Here is a 20,326-nt window from a genome sequence, read left to right on the forward strand (position 1 = left end):
TCCTTTACACTTAATCCCTTTGCCTAACAAACATAGGACTACACTTATAATTAGTGTAGTCTAGTCCAATAAAATTTAGTGAACCCAAACAAGCACTACCTTAGGTTGATATTTTGGTAATGCTCACGTTGTTAAAGGTAGTTTCGTAATTTTAAAATTATAATCAATCCATAAGTGTTGTGGTTGACTTTAGTGTTAGTGAGAGATTGTTAGATATGTATACCTTAAAAGTCAATCATAAAATGCAAATTTAGATAATACAAATTATTAAGGAAATTGTTATTAGCACTCCAAAAATCTCATTCTACACTCCAAACTTTCTATATTAAGAAAGAAAAATACACTTGCGAGGAGTGTATAATGAGATTTTTGGAGTGTCAATAATACTTTCCATTATTAATATACTAATTTAATCAAAGGCCAAAATCACTATTAATGATATAGTCTCATTGGTTGTTACAAAAATGTCACTCTTACTACATTTTACATATATATCCCATTTGTACCATCTCTCTAATAGAGATGGAACCCTCATTTGTTAGTGGGCATTACGTCTATTAGAGAGGTCTTACAAATGCGGTATGAAAAATATCATAAGTATAACATTAACTCTACTTGTTTTATTTATGCCTAAACAGTGAGTCCATTGTAATCTAAAAAAGTCAAATTCAATAGACATTTTCTCTTGCATGTGGTTCAATATCCTATTGGATAGTTGTTGAGCTTTCACTCATGCATTCCGAGTTCGAACTTCTCATTTCCTAAATTATTGTAATAGTTTCGAACCCTCCCTCTTCCCTTAATAATATATATATATATATATATATATATATATTTTAAAAGAGACCTTTTCTCTAACTCTCATATCTTAAATTATTTCTAGCTGTAGTATTATCAGATAAATAATGGATAATTTGAAAAAAAAATCGACACACATTATACTCAATTAGGAGAGTGGGTCGTTTCAAATCATTCGTTTTAGAACACTGAAACAAGTGTGTAAGTTCTCAATAGAGATAAAGTGCCATAGACAAAAAGTTCTTGGATGTAGTTGTAAACACGAATATTCCTGCGATGAATGAGACAAAAACACGTGTACAAAATAAAATTTTGTATTAATTTTGGGATTACAATCTCTTTTAGAATTTGATCATCTGATTCTATCTTCGTAGGGTGTAAATTTGTTGATGGGCTGCTAATCTAAAGAGTCGTCGGGGCTCAATCTAGGGATGAATAGTGGTGCAGATTTGTTGATGTTGTTGATCTAAAGGACCGTCGGGGCTTGATCTTTAGGATGAATGAGGATGAACGGATCTTCAAGGGATTTCGAGGCTTGATCTTGATGAATGGTTGTATGGATTTCTTCAAGGATTTGACGAAGAACGAAGAGGGCTTTCTTGATCCTTTGGGATTCTTGGGAATTTGGGAGGTTGGATGCTTGAAAGCTTTAGAGTTTCATAGCTTCAAGGGTTTGGTGAATTTTCTTCCAATTTAGGAGTAGAAAAATGTATATGTCAATTCCCCTTTTGATCATTTAATGGAGAAGCCTATTTATAGACTTTGAGAATGAACCACCACCATCCTTTTTTTTTTGGTGAAGTAAGTGGATGATGTAGGTGAAATGAGTAGAGGTTGTAGGTGAAGTAAGTGTATGATGTAGGTGAAATAAATGGGGATTGTAATTTTAATGCATTGGTCAACATTTATTTCATCGAAATTTTGATGTCTACAAATGCCCCCACTTCAAGGCGCGTCATATACATGTGCTTGTCACGTGTAGGAGATCCACTTTGAAGTCCCTTAATGTAGATGTCGATCCAAGGGCCTTCAAGGTTTGATCTTGAAATGGATTGGAAATTTCTTCAAGGAATCAAACAATTCCCCATCATCACTCTTTCCATGGTACAAAATCACCCTTGTTGCTTTGTCCTGTATAAAGAAATCCACATCATCACAAATAAACCAACATCCATTATCTTTGCATAACATCTTAACAGAAAGAAGATTGACAGTGATTTAAGGCACATGCAAAACATTATACAGAATTAAAGCATTATTTGGAGTTGTAATTGTAGAAGAACCAATGTTCTTGATTGCCAAACCTTCACCATTTCCAATTGTTATCTTTTCATCTCCATTGTAAGAATTGACTTGAGAAAGTGCATGAACATTAGAAGTCATATGGTGTGTAGCTCCGGTGTCTAGAATCCAAGTATCCCCATTTGAGAACCCATGTCCATTGTTCTGTGGTGCATTCTGTCCAATATTAGCCTGTGCAGTCATTGCAGTCAAGGAAGAAGGTGGTGGAGTACCCTGATAACCAAAATTATTTCGATGATAACACTTCGGTGCAATATGTCCTCTTTTCCCACAAATCTGACAAGCAAGGAACCTTGTATTTCCAGTGGCAGCTCTGTGATAGCAATTAGCTGCTGTATGTCCCCTCCTAAAACATATTTGACATTCAGGTGAAACACCAGATCTGTAAGTTGTATTGCCATTCCAGGTATTACTCTTTTGAAAACCACTACCGGAGAAACTGCTTCTATTCTGTGACTGAACATTTTTACCATTGCCAGAAAAGTTGCCATTAAAATTGCCATTGTTACTTCTGTGACCAGATTGATTTCCATTGCCAGAGAAGTTTCTTGAACCATTATTACTTCTATGATCAAAATTACCATTGTTATAATTGCCATTATACCTCTTATTTCCCACTGAAAAATTGCTCTTCTGTACAAACCTGTCACCATTCCCCACAAAGCCAGAACCACCATGAAACGCATTGGAGTGTTCTCCATCATATTCCCCTTGAAACCTGTGAGAATTGGAACTTTCCCCAACTTCGAAACCATTATGATTATTCTGAAAAGCATTGGAACCAGATCCATCTCCATGAACATACATTGCTGCCATGGATGTACTCAAAGACTTCATTCGTGATTCAATATTAGCCTCTGCACCAAGAAGTTAAGCCCTCAAATCTTTATATGATGTAGGAGAATCCCGAGCCAATATCACAGTCTTTATCATTTCAAACTCAAGAGGTAAGCCAGATAGCACAACTATAAGAAAATCATTCTCAGTAATCCTTTCTCCAGCAGACACTAGTTGATCTTTAATTGCTTTAACCCGTAAAAGAAACCTATCCATAGATTCCCCACCTTTTTGGATAGTGTGAAACTCACTCTTCAGTTGATTGATTCTAACCATGGAGACAGACGCAAACCTTTCTTGTAAGGAAGTCCAGGCCTCACACGCAGTCTTACTACCAATAATGTGTTCCATAACATCATCAGATAGCGTAGCAATGAGAAGACTGAGTAAGGCTAGATCCTTCTTCACCCAATCTTTATACGCCACATTAACTTTATTAGTAACTCCTGACTCTGTATCAATAACAAATCTCGGAGGACATGGATCTTCACCCGTGAAATGATCAAAAAGATCGTATTCCCTAAGAACAGACTGAAACTGGAAACTCCATTTAACAAAATTGTCATCCTGAAGCTTTACCGTAAGCGTCCCAAGCAACCCTTCAATCTTGACATTAGACGCCGCCATTTGAATACCAAACAACTAAACAAAATATGTTCTTGAACCCCAAATATGCTACCCTTCTTTTCTTATGGCTATCGGCCTTTTTCTTTCTTCTACGAAAACAACTTCCACAATCAAACAATGGCTATTGGCCTCTTACAAACTCAAATAATGGCTATCGGCCTTTGAACCTGATATGAACGAACCCCTTGACCCTTTTTGACAGAAATCGTTGTGAACTTGCAGCCATCATTAACCTTCAATCGCAGTTCCTTAATCTCCAGCGGAAGAAACGGCACCAAGAATCGTCCGGGTGATTGATACCATGATAACAGTGCTCAGAAAGAAAACCAGAAAATACCTAGAAATATAGAGAGAGAGAATGATAGAGAAAAGAGATGGAAAAATATGATTTTTCAGTGTATTACATTTGATAGATCACTTACAAGATTTATCACACTTATATACCCAAGTGTTATCTTATCTCCTAAGCTTCCAATCCTAACAACTCTAACTAACTAACTATCTTTTATACCAGTTTTACACACCAGCACCATATTACACATTTTGACCATACTACCCTTCTTATGCTAGTCAATACAACCACCTCCACCCGCTGAAGACCACCATATCCATTTCCTTCGCCTCCCCAAAACGCTGTGAACCCACCTCCCCAAATCCCCGTCTCTGCCGCCCTCACCAAGCAAGGCACTCACAGAAGATTTCGAAGAAGAATCCCCAAAAGTCACCTATTCAAATTATGCTTCAGACGCTGCCGTTTCGCTCGTTGACCCGATTACGATTCAGGAGGTGATCTGATATTCTCTTTTAGCCAGCAGCAAGCTGGTCGAATTCGTACACTGCCTCGTCATGTGCAAGTTGGCCAGCGGGTCTGAGTCCATGTCCATATCGGCGGGATGGTTATCCAATATATAGATGAACAATATTTTTCACTTAAACACTGAAATTTTGACAACATTAATTAAATGGATAATGAATTTTATTTGATTGATTTGTTGCAAAATTAATTTTTGAAGGTGATCTTAAAAGTAGATGATAATAATCATCAAGCAACAATGTACAATGCAAAGATAAGCAAAGATGATAAAACGAGAAAGTTTAAGTGAGAAAGTTGCTAGTATCGTTTTTATTAGCTATTATCATTCTCTATCTAATATTTAGACATATACGTCTACATGTGCGATATATATAATAATTAAATTAAATTACCATATTAAAATAATATTTTCGAGCATAATTGGAGTGTCACTTGTCGCTAAATGAATAAGCCTTAGGATTTCTTATCTTTATATAATCTCAATAATTTTTCGGATATGATTTCGAGTGTAATGTGTCGCTAAAGTGAGTAACTCTCCAGATTTCTTATCTTTATGTGATCTCAATATTTTTTTCGGATAGGATTACGAGTGACATGTGTCGCTAAAGTGAGTAATTAGTTGTGCAATAGAATGTGAAGCATTGAAATAAAATGAGCTATAAGATAGTATGGAATGGTGAAAATGATGTGAGAAATGGTGCAGGAATGACTTAGGCATTTATAGAAAGAAAAAAAATTAGAATTTTTTCGTCCAAAAAAAAAAAAAAAAAAATTCAAATTCCAACGGTAACCTGACGTCACCTAGCTGTTGCTAGCTGTCATTAAGGGTGCAACTCAGGCGGTTGGAAGGTCAACCCAATCCTAACCCAACTTTTCCAATTCGGACTCGGGTTCAGGTTGAGTTTCATTCGGGTTCATTTGGGCTCGAGTTTAATTGGGTTAGGGTTTACTTGGGTTTGGTTCGGGTTGCCCAACTTTTTTCAAGTTTAATCTTGTAACAACTTAGTTTCCAAGAATTCCTAAAAAAATTAAGCCAAGTAGCATCAAAGCTAGCTAACTTTAATTTCATAAAATCCATCTACTATAAAGCTTTAGGATTCAGAGACTACAAATATGGGTTGACTAATCAAAGACTCTTATTCCCTAAAAACTTAAGTAATTATAATGGGTAATTTATTAAATAAAAAAAAATATTAGAAAGCGCGTTGGTTTTTGAACTTGGCTTACTTGGATGTAGTATGAGCATTAATTGATATGGGTTACAATCTGTTTAAATTGGGTTTGGTTGGGTTGGAGATGGATGGGTAAATGATCAACCCAACTCAACCCAATCAATGAACGGGTTGAAATTGGGTTGGGTTTGGGCGGGTTATAACTAAACAAAAAAACCATTTGCTCGAGTTTAAAGTTGGGTTGAACATGAGAGGGTTCGAATTGGCCCAACCCAAGTTGCACCCCTAGATGGTGTCAAGCTAACACCAGGTAGCCGTTGGGCTTTGAACAAGCTTGGTTGGAGGGCTGGTTGGCTGGATATGGCCATGGCCTGTTGGCCTGATTTCAAATTTTTGGCTCGGTGAGGCCCACGAGCCCTTTGGTCTAGCCCTCGGTTGGATACGATTTTCATGTCAAAACGAGCTATTTTTTGGCCTATGATCCTTTGTTCGGGTCGGTTGGAGATGGCCTAATGTTATCACTCTACTAAAAAAGTCTAAGTTAGATTTTTCCACTCTCTCCCGGACACTACAATAAGAAGTATTATTTTTATAGGAAAAAAAAAAAAAGTAGAAACCTTGATGAGTCCTTAATCTGTTTAATAATTCTAAATGGCTGTTCTTGAGAGACAAATGACAAAAACCCGATTCTTGGTTCTTGGAAAGCCAAAGTAAAATGCAAAATCCCATATTTTAGCTTATTAGGGTTGGAGAAATTTCACCCTCTCCGCATCAAGTAAGGAATGACCGCGGATTGCGGCGGCGATTTGTAGCGAGTGACAGCGTGAGCCGAAGGGAGGTGAGTGTGTGAATCTAAGATTTGCAGCCGGGAGAAATGAGGAGTGATGCAGCATGATTTGATTTAGTCTTTATTGAAATTTCACAACACTCCCAATTATTAAAGGTTGTTAACGGTTCGCAGGTAGACCTGAAATTACTCATTATTTAATGGGCGATTAATGGGTTCATCCACTAACGACATGAACCATTAAGCATTCCACCAAAATGTTAATTTTAACGGGTAGGCTAGGTCAGGTTAATGAGTTGGTCTAAAATGTCATCCCCAATTTCTTTCACCTATATTATAAAATGTAGAGTACTGCTTGAATACTCCATGTTATATTATAACATGTGACGTACTGCTTGAATACTCGACATGAAGTACTGTTTGAATAACCGACACATGAAGAAATCTCTCCTAGAGTTTAGACTTAGAGTATGGAGGTGGTGAAAAACAGGCATACATGTATATTATTAAATTCTAATTTGAATTTTTTATTTGGTAAACTGGAAATTGTATTCTAGGGCAAAGGCCAACAAAGTACAAAGAGTAAAATACACAAGGGGCCCAGTTACAAGCCGAGAAACCGCCGCAGACCAAAACTCCAACCTGACACCATAGATCCAGCCAATCAAATCCGCAAGAGTGAAGGAGAAGACGACTCCAACAACATCCAAAGACCACCACAAAGATCAGCACAGTAACCAGAAATAGAAGGAAGCTAGTGAGAGATAACCCACCAGCAACAAAGCCACCGAAGACAAATTCATGAGAGGTGGTTGTGCGAACACCCGAGCCGGAGCTCTACGCGCTTCCCGGGAGAATCACGTCAAAATGCGTTGATGGTCCAAAGTTGCAGATCCGAAAATACATAAAGTCAATGATTGTTGGAACCAGGTGGGAAAGATAAGAAAAGGATGGAAGAAAATCATGGAGATTGATGGTGCGAAAAGAAAAAAGAGGACGGGAAAGGGAGATCGGAAGTGATGGCTGAGAAATTTGATTTTTAAAGCACAAAGAGTTGAAGGAAAGGGCAGATAAGAGCGGAAGAAGCAGGAAAAACAGAAACTGAAAAAAGAGAAGGAAGCAAGGAAGAAGGACCACCAACCTTCGTAGCTAGGGCCGATGTCAGAGGGGGAATGGAAAAGTAGAACTAGCCTCGCACACAGGCAAGAAGAACTCTCACAAGACGGAGAGAAGCCTTTACTTTTAAGAGTGTTAAGCTATTCTAATTTGAATTTTTGACAGCGTGTACGAAACGAGGAAGGGTAAGGAACGCACAATTGTAAAACTAAAAACTAAAAACTAAAAACTAGATCAATATTGTAAAACTAAAAACTAGATCAATACATATTGGTTACTAATAAGAATTTTGTAGATAAAGTATATAAAATTACTGTTACATTAGATCGTGGCTGCGTAACAGTGAACAAACTCATTCTCTAAAGGGATTCAAATTTTTTTTAGAAATCAAGACTAGTTGTGGGGCGCGCTCGATATCAAATTTTAATGATATGAAATGTCTATTGTCCAAGTTGTATTTCATACATCATCTTTGTAAAATATTAATCAAATAAAAAAAGTTTGCGACATTTAATTGAGCTCGAAGAAATGGTCGAACACTATGTTTTAAAAAACATTGAAATTTCATAATGACATCCTAATGAGTAAGTTGTTTTGGATTGAATTTATTTTTCTGCAAAGATGATTTATGAATGTAGACTAATTGATGATTTGGGATGGTTAAAATTCAATACAAAAGTGGGCTTCACAACTAATCTTTATTTTTACATATAAAAAGGATTCCTTTTAGAGAATAGGGTCTGTAACAGTAAATACACTCAATGAAATATCTCACATTGCAACTAGACATTTTGAGATAAAGTTTCGTATTGGTACCGAGAGTAAAGTTGGGAGCAAGGGAATGCATTTTGGGCAGGCTAGCTTTGTTACCAATAAATGATAAGAAACATTTCACATCAAAATCAAGATCTGTTATTAAGGCCATTAAATTACTTGGATGACAAAACTCTGGTTTCAACTAAGCAAATGAAGCATTCTGCGTTTGTCAAACCTTAAAAGTTTACACGCTTCCTTTTCATTGCATAACAAAATCCTTATATAGTTCAATCCAGGCAGGTTTGTCAAGGCGGCTCTTAGAAAATCAAATTAAATTTCGGTCCTTATTTATATGAAAAGCAATGACGCGTCTAAGGATATCCATCATGACACTTTTGTACAATGCGTGTACTCCATTGGCACACTCAGAATATTGCAATTGGACCAGAAAATTAGCCAAGTGGTGGTTGCTATAGCCTTAAGAGCATGGAATATTTCAATGCAATTCTTTTTTATCATGTCCCAATTTTTAAGGGGAATGGCTGGATACATTTTCCTCTTATTTTGTTTTATTTCATTTACCATTTTGCGAAGTGGTTTGGAAATTATAATTAGGGTCGGTCTACAATACCTTTTAAAGAAATTTGTACTGGTATCCTTTAATTTGATGGATGATTGTGAACAAAAACGTTAGAGAGAATTATATTCTCCATCTACAATACAAAGGCATATGAGATGGATTTACAAATTCGTACTTAATAAAAGTCATTTTACAAAACCATTCTCACATGCTTATGTAATGGTTGTCGATGACATTTTGTATTCCCTTTTTGTCATCCATTCTTTAATATTCTAGCTTCAATCCCTTGAGTTGTAAGTTCCTCACCCAAATACATCCTTAATTATTACCTAGTATAGTCATTATACGCCACACTCCAGGTGATGCATGTCCCAAATAGTTGCCAAGATTCCAGTGGTATATCATCAATTCATAAGCATCCTTATCAAAGGAAATCATACATATAATATAATATAAAAACTCATGGGCATGCTTGATGTTCATTGTTAGTGTAAACTAATGAAGGTTACTTCTGTTTGTAGCTGATACGTTCATGATCCACAAAAAGAGGAGGAAAAAAAAAATTAGAAATGCATGTGTAATTTTGGTCATGTGTTTTATTTTTCTCCCTGTTGAGATTCGAAGGGATTTCAATAGAGCTTCGTTTCATGGATTTTGATAAATTAGTTTTAAGGTCATCTCCAACCGAGGGTTGGTCAGATGACTCGTTTTAACCCTCTGGCCCTCCAAGATTCTCCAAGATATTAATATTTTAATGAACAGTACATGGCCATATTTGCATTCGTCTCCAACCGAGAGCCAAAGGGTCAGAGAGCTCGTTTTAGCCTTATCACAAAAAACCGTCTCCAACTGAGGGCCATAGGGCCAAACATAATTTATTATTTAAATTTAAAAACAACAACTTAAATTTAAAAACTACAACTTATATTTGAAAACTACAACTAAAATTTAAAAACGACAAATTAAATTTAAAAACTACAAATTAAATTCGAAAACAACATTAACTTAAATTTAAAAACTATAACAACTTAAATTTAATATCCATAATCAACATCATCTGCATTATCCGCTATTGTAGGAGTATAATCAGAGGTAAATAACTACCGTCGGCTCATAATTTCTTCTTTTTTTCCCTATCAAAGTGTTCGAGTGTTCCTTTCTATATTCTTATCATCCATCTCTTCTTGTATTTGTTTGGCCCGTTCTTCATGCCTACACTTCCTTTCTTCCGCCTCAAGGGCATTTTGCTCCGCAATAATCGCAATGAGGCCGCCACTTCATGTTGAGCGGTGTAATCATCATTTTCCTTACCCTTTTCCTTCAACCTTCGCACCTTGTTTCGTCCCATAGCCCTAGGTATGGAACCTTCACCCGAAGACGGATTTTCTACCCTTGTTTGTTGAATGGTTGGAGATCCATCTTCATCCATATCTGCAGCTAAGGATGCAATTCCGAACACCGGTGTAGGAGCTCTCTGTGGTGGATCTTCAAATAACACCCACCCTTTAGAAATTTCCCAACAACTGTGAAACTAAAAGGGTTTCGAGCTGCTCTCCATATACAATTCCTCCGCTTGGCGTACCTAGAAAAAAGTAAAGGAAATTAATTTATGAAATTAAATGTAATTTAATTAAATATTTAAAATAAATTGTGAAAACACTTACTTCGTCATAGTAATTAGCGCCGCTTTCATGTCTACTTGTGGCTGCTAACAATGCTTGATGCCATTTGTTCAAACTTGGCTGAAGATGTTTCTTCCATCTTGAAGAACAACTCTCGTGGTTTCGAATATTCACTGAAGTGGTGCTTTCATAGAACTCTAAGTATTTTTTGGACACACGAATCCAAATACCGTCATTTGTTTGACAATTCCCTCTCACACTATCTTCCGACACCCATCTATAAGCCTTACAAAGAGCTTCATCTTCTTTTCAGGTCCAAGCCCTACCTTTCATTGCAGACGAGGCCATTTCAAAATTATTAAAAAAATTTGAAGGATAGATTTTTGAAAGAGGAAGGAAAATATGACAATTGAAATGGTGTAGGAATGGTGAAAATTTTGTGAGGAATGGTCTAGGTATTTATAGGTAAAAAAAAGGCCCAAAAGACCTAAAAAAAAAAAAAGAAAAAAGTTTGAATCTAACAGTAACTGGCGCCAGCTAGCAACGGCTAGCTGACGTCAGTTATCCGTTGGATTCAAAATTCTTTTTAAGTATTAACCGACAGGAAAAATGATTTTTCTAGCCAGCCCTCTCCGATTCTGTAGGGCCCTCTTAGATTCCATAGCCCTCTGGCCTAGGCCTCGGTTGGAGACGGTTTTTGGGCTATTTTCGGCCCTTTGGACCCTTCGGTTGGAGATGGCCTAAATGTTTCCCAAAGAGTCCACTTAGACTTGAGTGGATTCTCATAAAATTTCAAGGGGTTTTTATCATAGATAGTCCCTGAAATTGATCCCTCCCATTTAGATGGTCCCTAAAATTGAAAATCGATCAATGTAATCCCTAAAAATAGGTGTCGCAAATCAATGTGATCATTTCTTTAGAATTCCGTTAAAAATTCTATTAAGTGTTGATGTGGCATATAAATAGGTCCCACAAATATATTAAATATTACTATGTGAATAAAAAAAAAATCTTTGAATAATAAAAAAAAAAATCTTTGAATAATAAAAAAAAATTTTATTTTTTCCAAAAAAAAAAAAAAGATTGTTCACTATATTTTTTCCTCTCCCACCAAGCAACCACTACAGCCCCACACCACCTTGTCGACTGCACCTCTAGGTCAAGCGACACCGAAAAGGTTTCACTTTGATTATTAGTGCTGGAGAGCACGAGGACCGAGAACGGGGGTGCGACCCATTGGACTGGCTGGAGCCCACAATGCCGATACGATCGCGGGATGAGAGATGTAGGTTGGGGAGGGCATGTGGTTGGGCTTGGAGTGATCAGATGGGTGAAGGTGGAGGTGGTGGTGGTGGTGGTTTCATTGGATGGCGGGGAGAGGTTGGGAGCAGAGGAGGAGCAAGAGGAAGACATTGGTGGTGAGAGGGTGGTGGGTTTGGTGGTCAGTGCTGGGTGGGTGTGGGGCTATATGCATATGGCAATTGCATTGTGTGTTCTTACAGGGCTTGGGTTGATGGCTGTGTCATTGTACGAGTCAGGGTTAGGTTTTTGGGAGGGGAAGAAGATGATGAACATTCATCTTCTTTTTATTTTTAAGTTTTTAATTATATATATTATAAAAAAAACTTATTTGAATATTTTCTAATTCACATGGCAATATTTAATTAGATTTGTGGGATCCAGTTGTGTGCCACATCAGCACATAATAGAATTTTTAACACAATTGGATGAAATGACCACATTGATTTGTGACACCCATTTTCAGTGACTACATTGATCGATTTTCAATTTTAGGGACCATCTTGATGTGATGAGCCAATTTCAGGAATCATTTGTGATAAAAACCCTATTTCAAAAGAAAGAAGTTGAATTTGTTTAAGCACTATGAAATCTCTCTGAATCCATTAATTTTTTAAGTTACTAAAAAAGCACTATCAATATGGAAACTGAGGTTCAAAAAATCATTTTTTAAAATAGTGTTTGTCCCAAGGTTTGTATTTCGTATTAATTAATTCACTTTGTTTGGTACGTCGAACTGCATTGATTATTTTAAAAAGATATACTAATCTATATTAGATAGTCACCGGCGGAGCCACATTAAGGGCTACCTTGGGTTGTAGCCCAGGTAGCTTTCAGTAGAAAATAAAATTTTACATGTAATTTTTGAATGTAGCCCACCATATATTTAGTCACTGATTCGAATTCTCTCAGTTTAATTATATAATACAGTTTACAAACCATCTATTTTTCTGACATTTTTTTTCTCATCGCTTCTTGTACATGTACAAGTTTGAATTTGTTTGAATAACGAAAGTTCTTGGCTCATTTTGTGAAAATTTTCTTAAGCTAGCTGATACTGTAAAAAATATAATATCAAGTTTATTTGTTTATAAAGATTTAAATCTTTAAGCTAGCCCACCTAGTGAAAAATTTCTAGCTCCACCATTGTAGATAATACTGATTATGTTGTCAAGCTACTGACCTGACTATGTCCATGTATAACAGTCCACATTGACAGTAATATCATCTTAAATACTAACTTTGTTATAGTAACATCATTAGGTGTTATTAAGTATAACCTAGCCATTATTTATGCAACATTTGATAATTTTTTACTATTCTAGTGTAACCTTGAACTTTTTTGTGATTTAGGTGGTAAATATTAATTTCATGTTGTAACACATGTAAACGTGAGTACGGAGCCTAAAAGTGAAAAGCGATGATGTATAATTTAATGACTTCCACTAGTAATTTTTTTAAATACAGGGTACCAACAGAATCCCATTATAAAGGACTATCTTGTAGGCTACTCTTTGAAGTAAGTTGAGGTTCCACCATATATAAATGAATTGATAATATGGGACATGCAAGGTTTATTATTTTCCAAATGTGATATTCAAATTCTGAACACGTCCTACACGTGGTAAATTTTCAAGCCTAACATGTGGAGAACATATTTGTGTGCATACATGTGTTCATTGGATTTCACATAGAGGTCAACATGCAATGATACCATGAAAAAAATTTGAAGTTCTACCATAAAACCAATTGACAATATTAGAAGTAACCTAACTATTTATAGTAAAGCACAGACAATGTCAATTTTTTTCCCAATGAATGTTTAGTCTTTTTAGCTCATTTATAAAAGGAGAACATAATAAATTAAACTAAAAGGTAAATCATTTTGTCACATTTAACTAGTAAATAGATTATCCAAATCGCTCATTGCTAACCAAATAACTAAATGATTACCTTGCATTTCCCGGTCGGATTCCTTAAACATGAGCAGTTTTCATCATCATACAACGTGGAATTGTAATAAAATAAAGAATATAGAAGATTAAGGTAGAAAAGGACAGTACTATGTATATAGATAGTATTAGCGAAAGTGGTCCAGAACGATGCTGTGGGTTTTAAAACCGTACAAAACATGTAAAAAATTATGAATATATATACGATAGTCAATACTATTTACATACATGTGAAAATCTACTTACAATTCTATCTACAATAAGGACAAAATAGGAAATAATTTTGTTCTATCTACTACAACCCTATTTAATCATCAAACATGTTTATTATGTGTTCAAAAAGTACACCATCTGTCTATTAAAAATTTGCGACATGATGGATTGATGATAAGAGTATCTCTTGTATTGTTGTCAATTGTTTTTGTGCATATAATGAAAGTGAGGACTTGAAGCATGACCAAAATAACACTTCTATTTACATTTTCCTTGGTGGCCACATCAGGCTTCACCAATGTAATAATTCCAAAACTGAGTGTATAAGAGGTAATTGTGGTAGAAAAAACCTGCCGTCTTCAGTCTTGATGAATTTTTACTGTTTTTAGTCTTGACGAATTTTTATCAACAAATCAAGTAAATACCTTTGATCAATGACCAAAGCCACGTGCCTATTGAGGTGAGGGGAGGAGAGTTTGGCTAACTAGGTATGTGATACCTAAGTCAGTTTTTTTTTTTTAAAGTGTGAGTTTAGGGCTTAATTGCATATCAAAAGCTTACACGAAATTGGTGGAGAATGGGGTACTCATAGCGAGATAGTCGACCACATGTGTCGACGGTCAGTTAGCCAAGTTGTGTCATCTGTTGGAATTATCTCATGAAATCCTTGATAAATTATCTCGAAGATATTATTTAATTAATAATATCTTGGAATTATCTCGTGAAATCCTTGATTGGATTTGATGGTGATTTCTTACTTGATTGAGTTGGTATTGAATGATGAGAGTTTTAACGATAGGATTTGGTGATTAATCTTACCTTTAATACCTTTGACTTTTCTCCTTACCACGTGCATGAGCTTGGAGAAGTCGTCGTCAGCAGCTCATGTCTTCTTGAGGTTGAACTGCGTGTGGAATGGATGTACGTGGACCTTGCCAATGTAATGAGAGCATTTTCGTGTTTTGTTGGTAAAAGTCCACTGTCATCTCCATAATGTTGGGGGGGGGGGGGGGGTTGGACTTGTGCAGCTCTAGAGAGAGAGAGAGAGAGAGAGAGGAGACAAAAAAATGAAATGGACGGATTGTTTACGTGTAAAATGCCAAAAAAATAGACGATCCAAATTCATTTTCAGAAGTGCACCGTGCTTATGAACAATGCTTTAGAATATTTGGATTTTAGTATATAGATTGACTTTCTCAGCTTTTGAAAACAGTAAAGGGGTAGTACGAGTGACCAAGCAATTTTAACAAATAAAATTGTGGCGCAGCTGTCCGGAACAAATAATACTATATATGATCATCTAAGAGCTATATAGTCCTTTTGACTTGAGTAGAAGTGTAGAAATAAGTTGTTTTAGGTTTAATAACAGTAACAACGGGCCAAATGGCTGTTTTTCTGGATTGTGGGTGGTTGACCTGGTATATATTATTTTTTGACGAAAATATAGTCGTCTAATTTTAGTAATATAAAGCCTGCTTATAGAAAAATACCTTTTGTTAAAGAAAATTGGCTGAGCTAAATCGTGAATGTCATTAAGTATAATGTAATACGCAAATGGAGCAGGTAATGTGAGGAGAGTGCATTTTTGGACTCAACCCTCAAGCCATGAGCAGGTCAACTGCCTATTTGATCTTCATCAAGAGGCACGTGATTTCATGGCAAAAGAATATATATGCAGACTACCTTACAAAGTTACGATCCAAGCCAGGGATTAGCAGGTCGTTATTCAAGTTGTTCAATTAATTAAATCAGATGATACTAATTTCCAGGTCATACATAAAGTTTATACTCGAGAGGCTAAAAATTCTTAATTAGTTTAGACTAATATGAATTAACTTCTAAAGAAAGTAGGAGTTTCACCATATAGCTAATTGAGGATATAAGAAGTTGTCCAACTATTTATAAACACATTCAAGGTTCATTCTTTCCCAAGGTGGATTCATATACTCTCAACACGCCCTCCTCACCCGCGGCGAATTTTCAAGCTGAACGGGTGGACAACACAAATGGAGTGATGTGGAGTACGTGTGACCATTGAATTTCACATGTACGTAAAACAAATTGTTCTTATACCATGAAGAAAATGTGGGTTCCAACCATAAAGCCAATTGGTAACATTGGGAGTAGCTCAGCTACTTATAAGCATATACAATGTCCCTTCTTTCTTCAATGCAATGAGATTCATACTCTTAACACTTCATACATAAAATTTGTTAAATCCATACAGTAGCAGTACTTAATTGAAGAAAAGTATAAAAGTTATATTACAAGGATTCAAACAGTACTATACCCAGGAATGGGAAAAAGAAAAAAAAAGGAAAGGGGAGGGAGAAAGATTCAAAACTATTACTGGACCAATGTTAGTCTTGTTATTCAAGTATTAGGGCCTAACGTTGTTACCAGCAAAGCACAGTTGCATTAGAATAAGCACCTATGTTTTACTTGCCTTGTACACTTCGTTTTTCATGTGTTAGTGGTTTTTTTATTTGTTAGGTGCGTACAAATTAAAATGTTCAATCGTGGGAGGGAGTCGTATTAACTAATCAAATAAGCAACTTGGTACGAAGTTTACTCTATAAATTGCAGTCGAGAGGAGATCCAACTTGCAAAACATCTCAAGGGCAACCTGAAGGACACAGGGTGGATAGTTAGGTTTCAGACAAACATCTGAAAATGGGGAACCATAACAACATGGGTTTCCTGGTCTTAGCTCTTGTAGGGTTTATTTTCCTGAGCAAGGCTAATGGCGCTATCCATTATTATGATTTCATTGTAAGTGCTTGCTACATATACTGCATTGAAATCTAATAGTGAACAAAAGGAAAAATTACCTGGTATTGAAATTGGCGGTGGTGGGACAAATGGTGGGGGAGGTGAAAATGGAGGAGATCCTGGGCAGGGGCGACCAGTTACTGGGCCACATAGATTCATGTTGTTAGCAAAACTGCAAATGGGAGAGAACAGTCATTCAGAAATCGTTAACAATAGAGTCAGTAAATGCAAGAAAAGTTTGTACATTAACAAGAAACCTTATGGGAGTGAACAAAGAAAAGGAGCCATTGTCTGGAACTACGCCTGAGAGACGATTATTTGATAGATCCCTGCATTTTGAAATCAACATCAGACCATAGAATCTTGCAACGAACAATACTAAACATGAGATGTGATGTGTGCGAGAGACTGGGATCAGATTGGCACTCACAGTACTTGAAGTGAAGAGATATTAGTCAATGACATGGGAATCGGACCCGCCAAGCTGTTGTTGTTAAGCCGCCTATCCTTGCACAAAGGATTTCAAGAAAATACATGGTAAGATCTACAATCAATCAACGAATATTCCACATTTGAATCAATAATAGACAACAAAATAAATAATTTATGCTAGTCTAACAGAACAGCACAAGCACAACATTTTATATATGTTTGTTTTTTTAGATGAAACGATAACACTTTATTAAAAAAAACAAGAATTACAAAATAGTGGATAAGAAATTCACCATGTTTGTATATGTTTGGACTGAAATGTTTGTACACTTGTTTGTATAATATAATTATGATGATTTTATAACACCACCTGATTTGATATATGTTTGTGTTCGTGAAGGCCCACAAAGATTGAACTTAGGCTCGTTTATACAATCAACATCCCAGGGATTTTCTATGCTCACGGAACCTTAAACCTTTAGTTTGCCTCTTCTACAAATGAAGCGCATGGATTTGTTATTTTATCACTGAATGTACCTTTTCAAATCCAAATTTAGAATCTTAAATGCGAAGCAGCTCATTTCAAAGTATCATGCATATATTATTTTTCTTTCTTCCATTTACCAAGATGAAATAATATGGCAATAAATATTTACAAAATATAATTGTATTTTTCCATGCAAATAAATATTTCTTTGAATCTTTGTTAGGTCATGAGGCTTCAGAATACAAGCCAAACACGCATGACATGTACTTATGTCTACAATATGGGCATTAAAGAAATAAGGTAAAAGATAAGTATACCCACAGGAATCGTAGTTTTGACAGCTTGCCCAAGGTGTCTGGGATTGGACCTGAAAAACTATTCAAATAAAGATCCAAGCTCACCAAGGTGGTTAGGTTCCCCAGTTCCCTAGGAATTGGTCCACTTATGTTATTACTGTAGAGTTCCCTATCATAAAGGAAAGAAAAAGATTAAGTTTAAAAGATAGTTCAGGAAAACTGTGCAATACCATCAGATGGTTCAGGCAAACAAATGATATGAAAAATCTAGATTGTGGTCTTAAAGCGTGTATGCCAAGAAAAAATAACAATGTTAGATAGTATTAATAAGTTATTTCCAGATAATATGCCAAAAGAACCCAACATTTCCTTCAGGTCTAGGTCTGGGCATACAAAGATGTTATTACAATATGGCTTTCCCCCAAGGATCAGCTGCAACGAACATCCCAAAGAAGGGCAGAAGATAATCCCAAAATCAAATATAAAGTTGTACATAAATAATAGCATGCAAATTTTATCCACTGTAACAACTAAGCTATCACTGAAACTAGTCTAATATCATACAACACAGCTCCTGATAAACAATATTTTTGATCTGGATGAGAAGCAACCAAAAACAAAACACCAGTTAACAAGTTCGCAAACACTGAATGCATGTTAGATGACAAATTTGAGAACATTACGGGACTTAGATACTGTGAACTAAATAAAATTTGACTACCAATAAGGGAAAGATCTCTACATGGAGCCACATCTCATTGGTCAGAAATGACGAGCTACCAGAACTGTGACAAAGAACCTTCAAAGTTTCTGATAGAAGCTTGCTACAAAAGTCTAAATCAATAAATAGATTACAATTTTGGGTTGATCTAAACTGGTCTCAACTTGATTACAAAGGGTTGTATATTTTGCAGTTCATGTCAATATCTGGTTTGGTTTAGCTTTCATCCAGGTATAAAATATACAAGTTCTAGTAGTCATAGAAAAACCTCCTTTAAAATAGACAACACAAGTGCTCATAAGGACAATAAGTGTGATTCTGCAAATGATGAATGCAAGCACATATGTTATCCTGCTAACTGGGCAAGAACAGGCTGATCAAAAAGATTGCACTTGCTTCCCCCACCCATGTCTATACTCTGAAATGATTAGCTATTTACATTATCCTATGCAGTATGCAATCATGAGGCTTGCTTTATATTATCAACAAGCTGTCCTCCATAAGTTTGTCTAACTATCAAGCATCATATGGTTGAATTGATTCAACTGTGAAATAAATAAAAAGTATATTATGACGTGTGTATCTAGGGAATAGTTGCTTCAAAGTGAATTTTCCCTATAGATACATCTATTAAATTAAATTTTGGACCTATCAGAATATATGGATTGTGCTAAAGATTCAAGATTCAAAACAAATTTTTATCTGTTTAGACAAAACTTTAGAAAAAATAGAAGTAAATAACTCGTAAAAATTTATTCGAAATGCTTTTTTTTTTTCTAGAATTTTCAATATATGTTTGACATCTTCTATGCAAAAATGTTTAATTTTCAATCGTAAGCCTTTTCTACATCCATACGATCTATTAAAGTAGATCGATTTTGCCCATATAATGAAAGCAGATCTAGGTCCATGTCATTTTAAAGATACTTTCGAGATTGAGTAGAATAATTTGCAATAACTTAACTGTACTCATCAACTTGGGAAACCTCATTTTGTTTACCTTTACTTTTATAACAAAATCTAAATGAATACCTATCCCAACACAATGCCACCTTTTTCTTTAAAGTAAGCCCCAACCCATCACCAACCTTCGTAGTCAAGGTTTAAGGGCCTACTACTTACCATTAATACTTCTCAAACTCTCATAACTTTAAGTCCTTCCGTTAAGTAGATACCAGTATATCTAACTGAACTAGAAAAAAATTCAAAGAGCAGGCAAAGTTCTTCACCATCATAGTGCTTGATTTACGTTTATTTGACGTAACTGTATTTGCACATCAAGTTTGCTAACCAATCTGACAACCATGACCCTAATTCAATGTATTAGTATTGCCAGTGAAGTAGCTCAATGAAAGATCTTCCAAATGGAGAGAATATCGTGCCCCCAACAACCTGATAGCCCATGGCCTAGGCTCCACCATGGCGCTAAGCTGATAACTACATTCTTTCATATGCATAACAATCAAATAACTATGAATTAAAGCAAATGGAATGAGTATAACTACAATAAGACAAACAATACTTAGGAAAAGAATGAAAGCAACAGCGCAGAATTAAACTACAAAGTAACTTACAGATACTGTAAATTCTTGAGAAGGCCAAGCTGCGGAACAAGTTGACCAGACAAGGCTGCGTTTCCAAGATCACTGAGATTACACATAAAACAAATCATGAAGAGTATTCTTCCGAAAGGGAGTGATGCAAAAGCATGTTCTTTAAAGATGTCAGGAGTGAGAAAACATA

The 20,326-nt window shown here is 35.8% G+C and overlaps 1 protein-coding gene and 1 pseudogene across 2 annotated transcripts in view; both read right to left on the bottom strand.

Moving 5' to 3' along the window:
• LOC148697146 (somatic embryogenesis receptor kinase 1-like) overlaps positions 1-20,326 on the bottom strand; it is a 50,893-nt gene that overhangs the window by 28,916 nt on the left and 1,651 nt on the right. The window contains exons 3-8 of one of the 2 annotated variants that reach the window (XM_088694956.1): positions 20,158-20,229; positions 17,888-18,031; positions 17,078-17,149; positions 16,905-16,976; positions 16,707-16,819; positions 16,056-16,501 (exon numbers count right to left, since the gene is read on the bottom strand). In XM_088694956.1, coding sequence (XP_088551082.1) covers positions 16,491-16,501; positions 16,707-16,819; positions 16,905-16,976; positions 17,078-17,149; positions 17,888-18,031; positions 20,158-20,229 — 484 coding nt within the window. In that variant the 3' untranslated portion in view covers positions 16,056-16,490. Of the gene's footprint in view, positions 1-16,055; positions 16,502-16,706; positions 16,820-16,904; positions 16,977-17,077; positions 17,150-17,887; positions 18,032-20,157; positions 20,230-20,326 lie in introns of those variants that run through there. The other variant, XM_088694955.1, reaches the window with a different exon arrangement.
• LOC148697148 (uncharacterized) lies at positions 2,017-3,326 on the bottom strand (annotated as a pseudogene).

The sequence above is a fragment of the Pyrus communis genome, chromosome 5, assembly GCF_041283825.1.
Source record: "Pyrus communis isolate YQ-2024b chromosome 5, ASM4128382v1, whole genome shotgun sequence".
Classification (NCBI taxonomy): Eukaryota; Viridiplantae; Streptophyta; class Magnoliopsida; order Rosales; family Rosaceae; genus Pyrus; species Pyrus communis.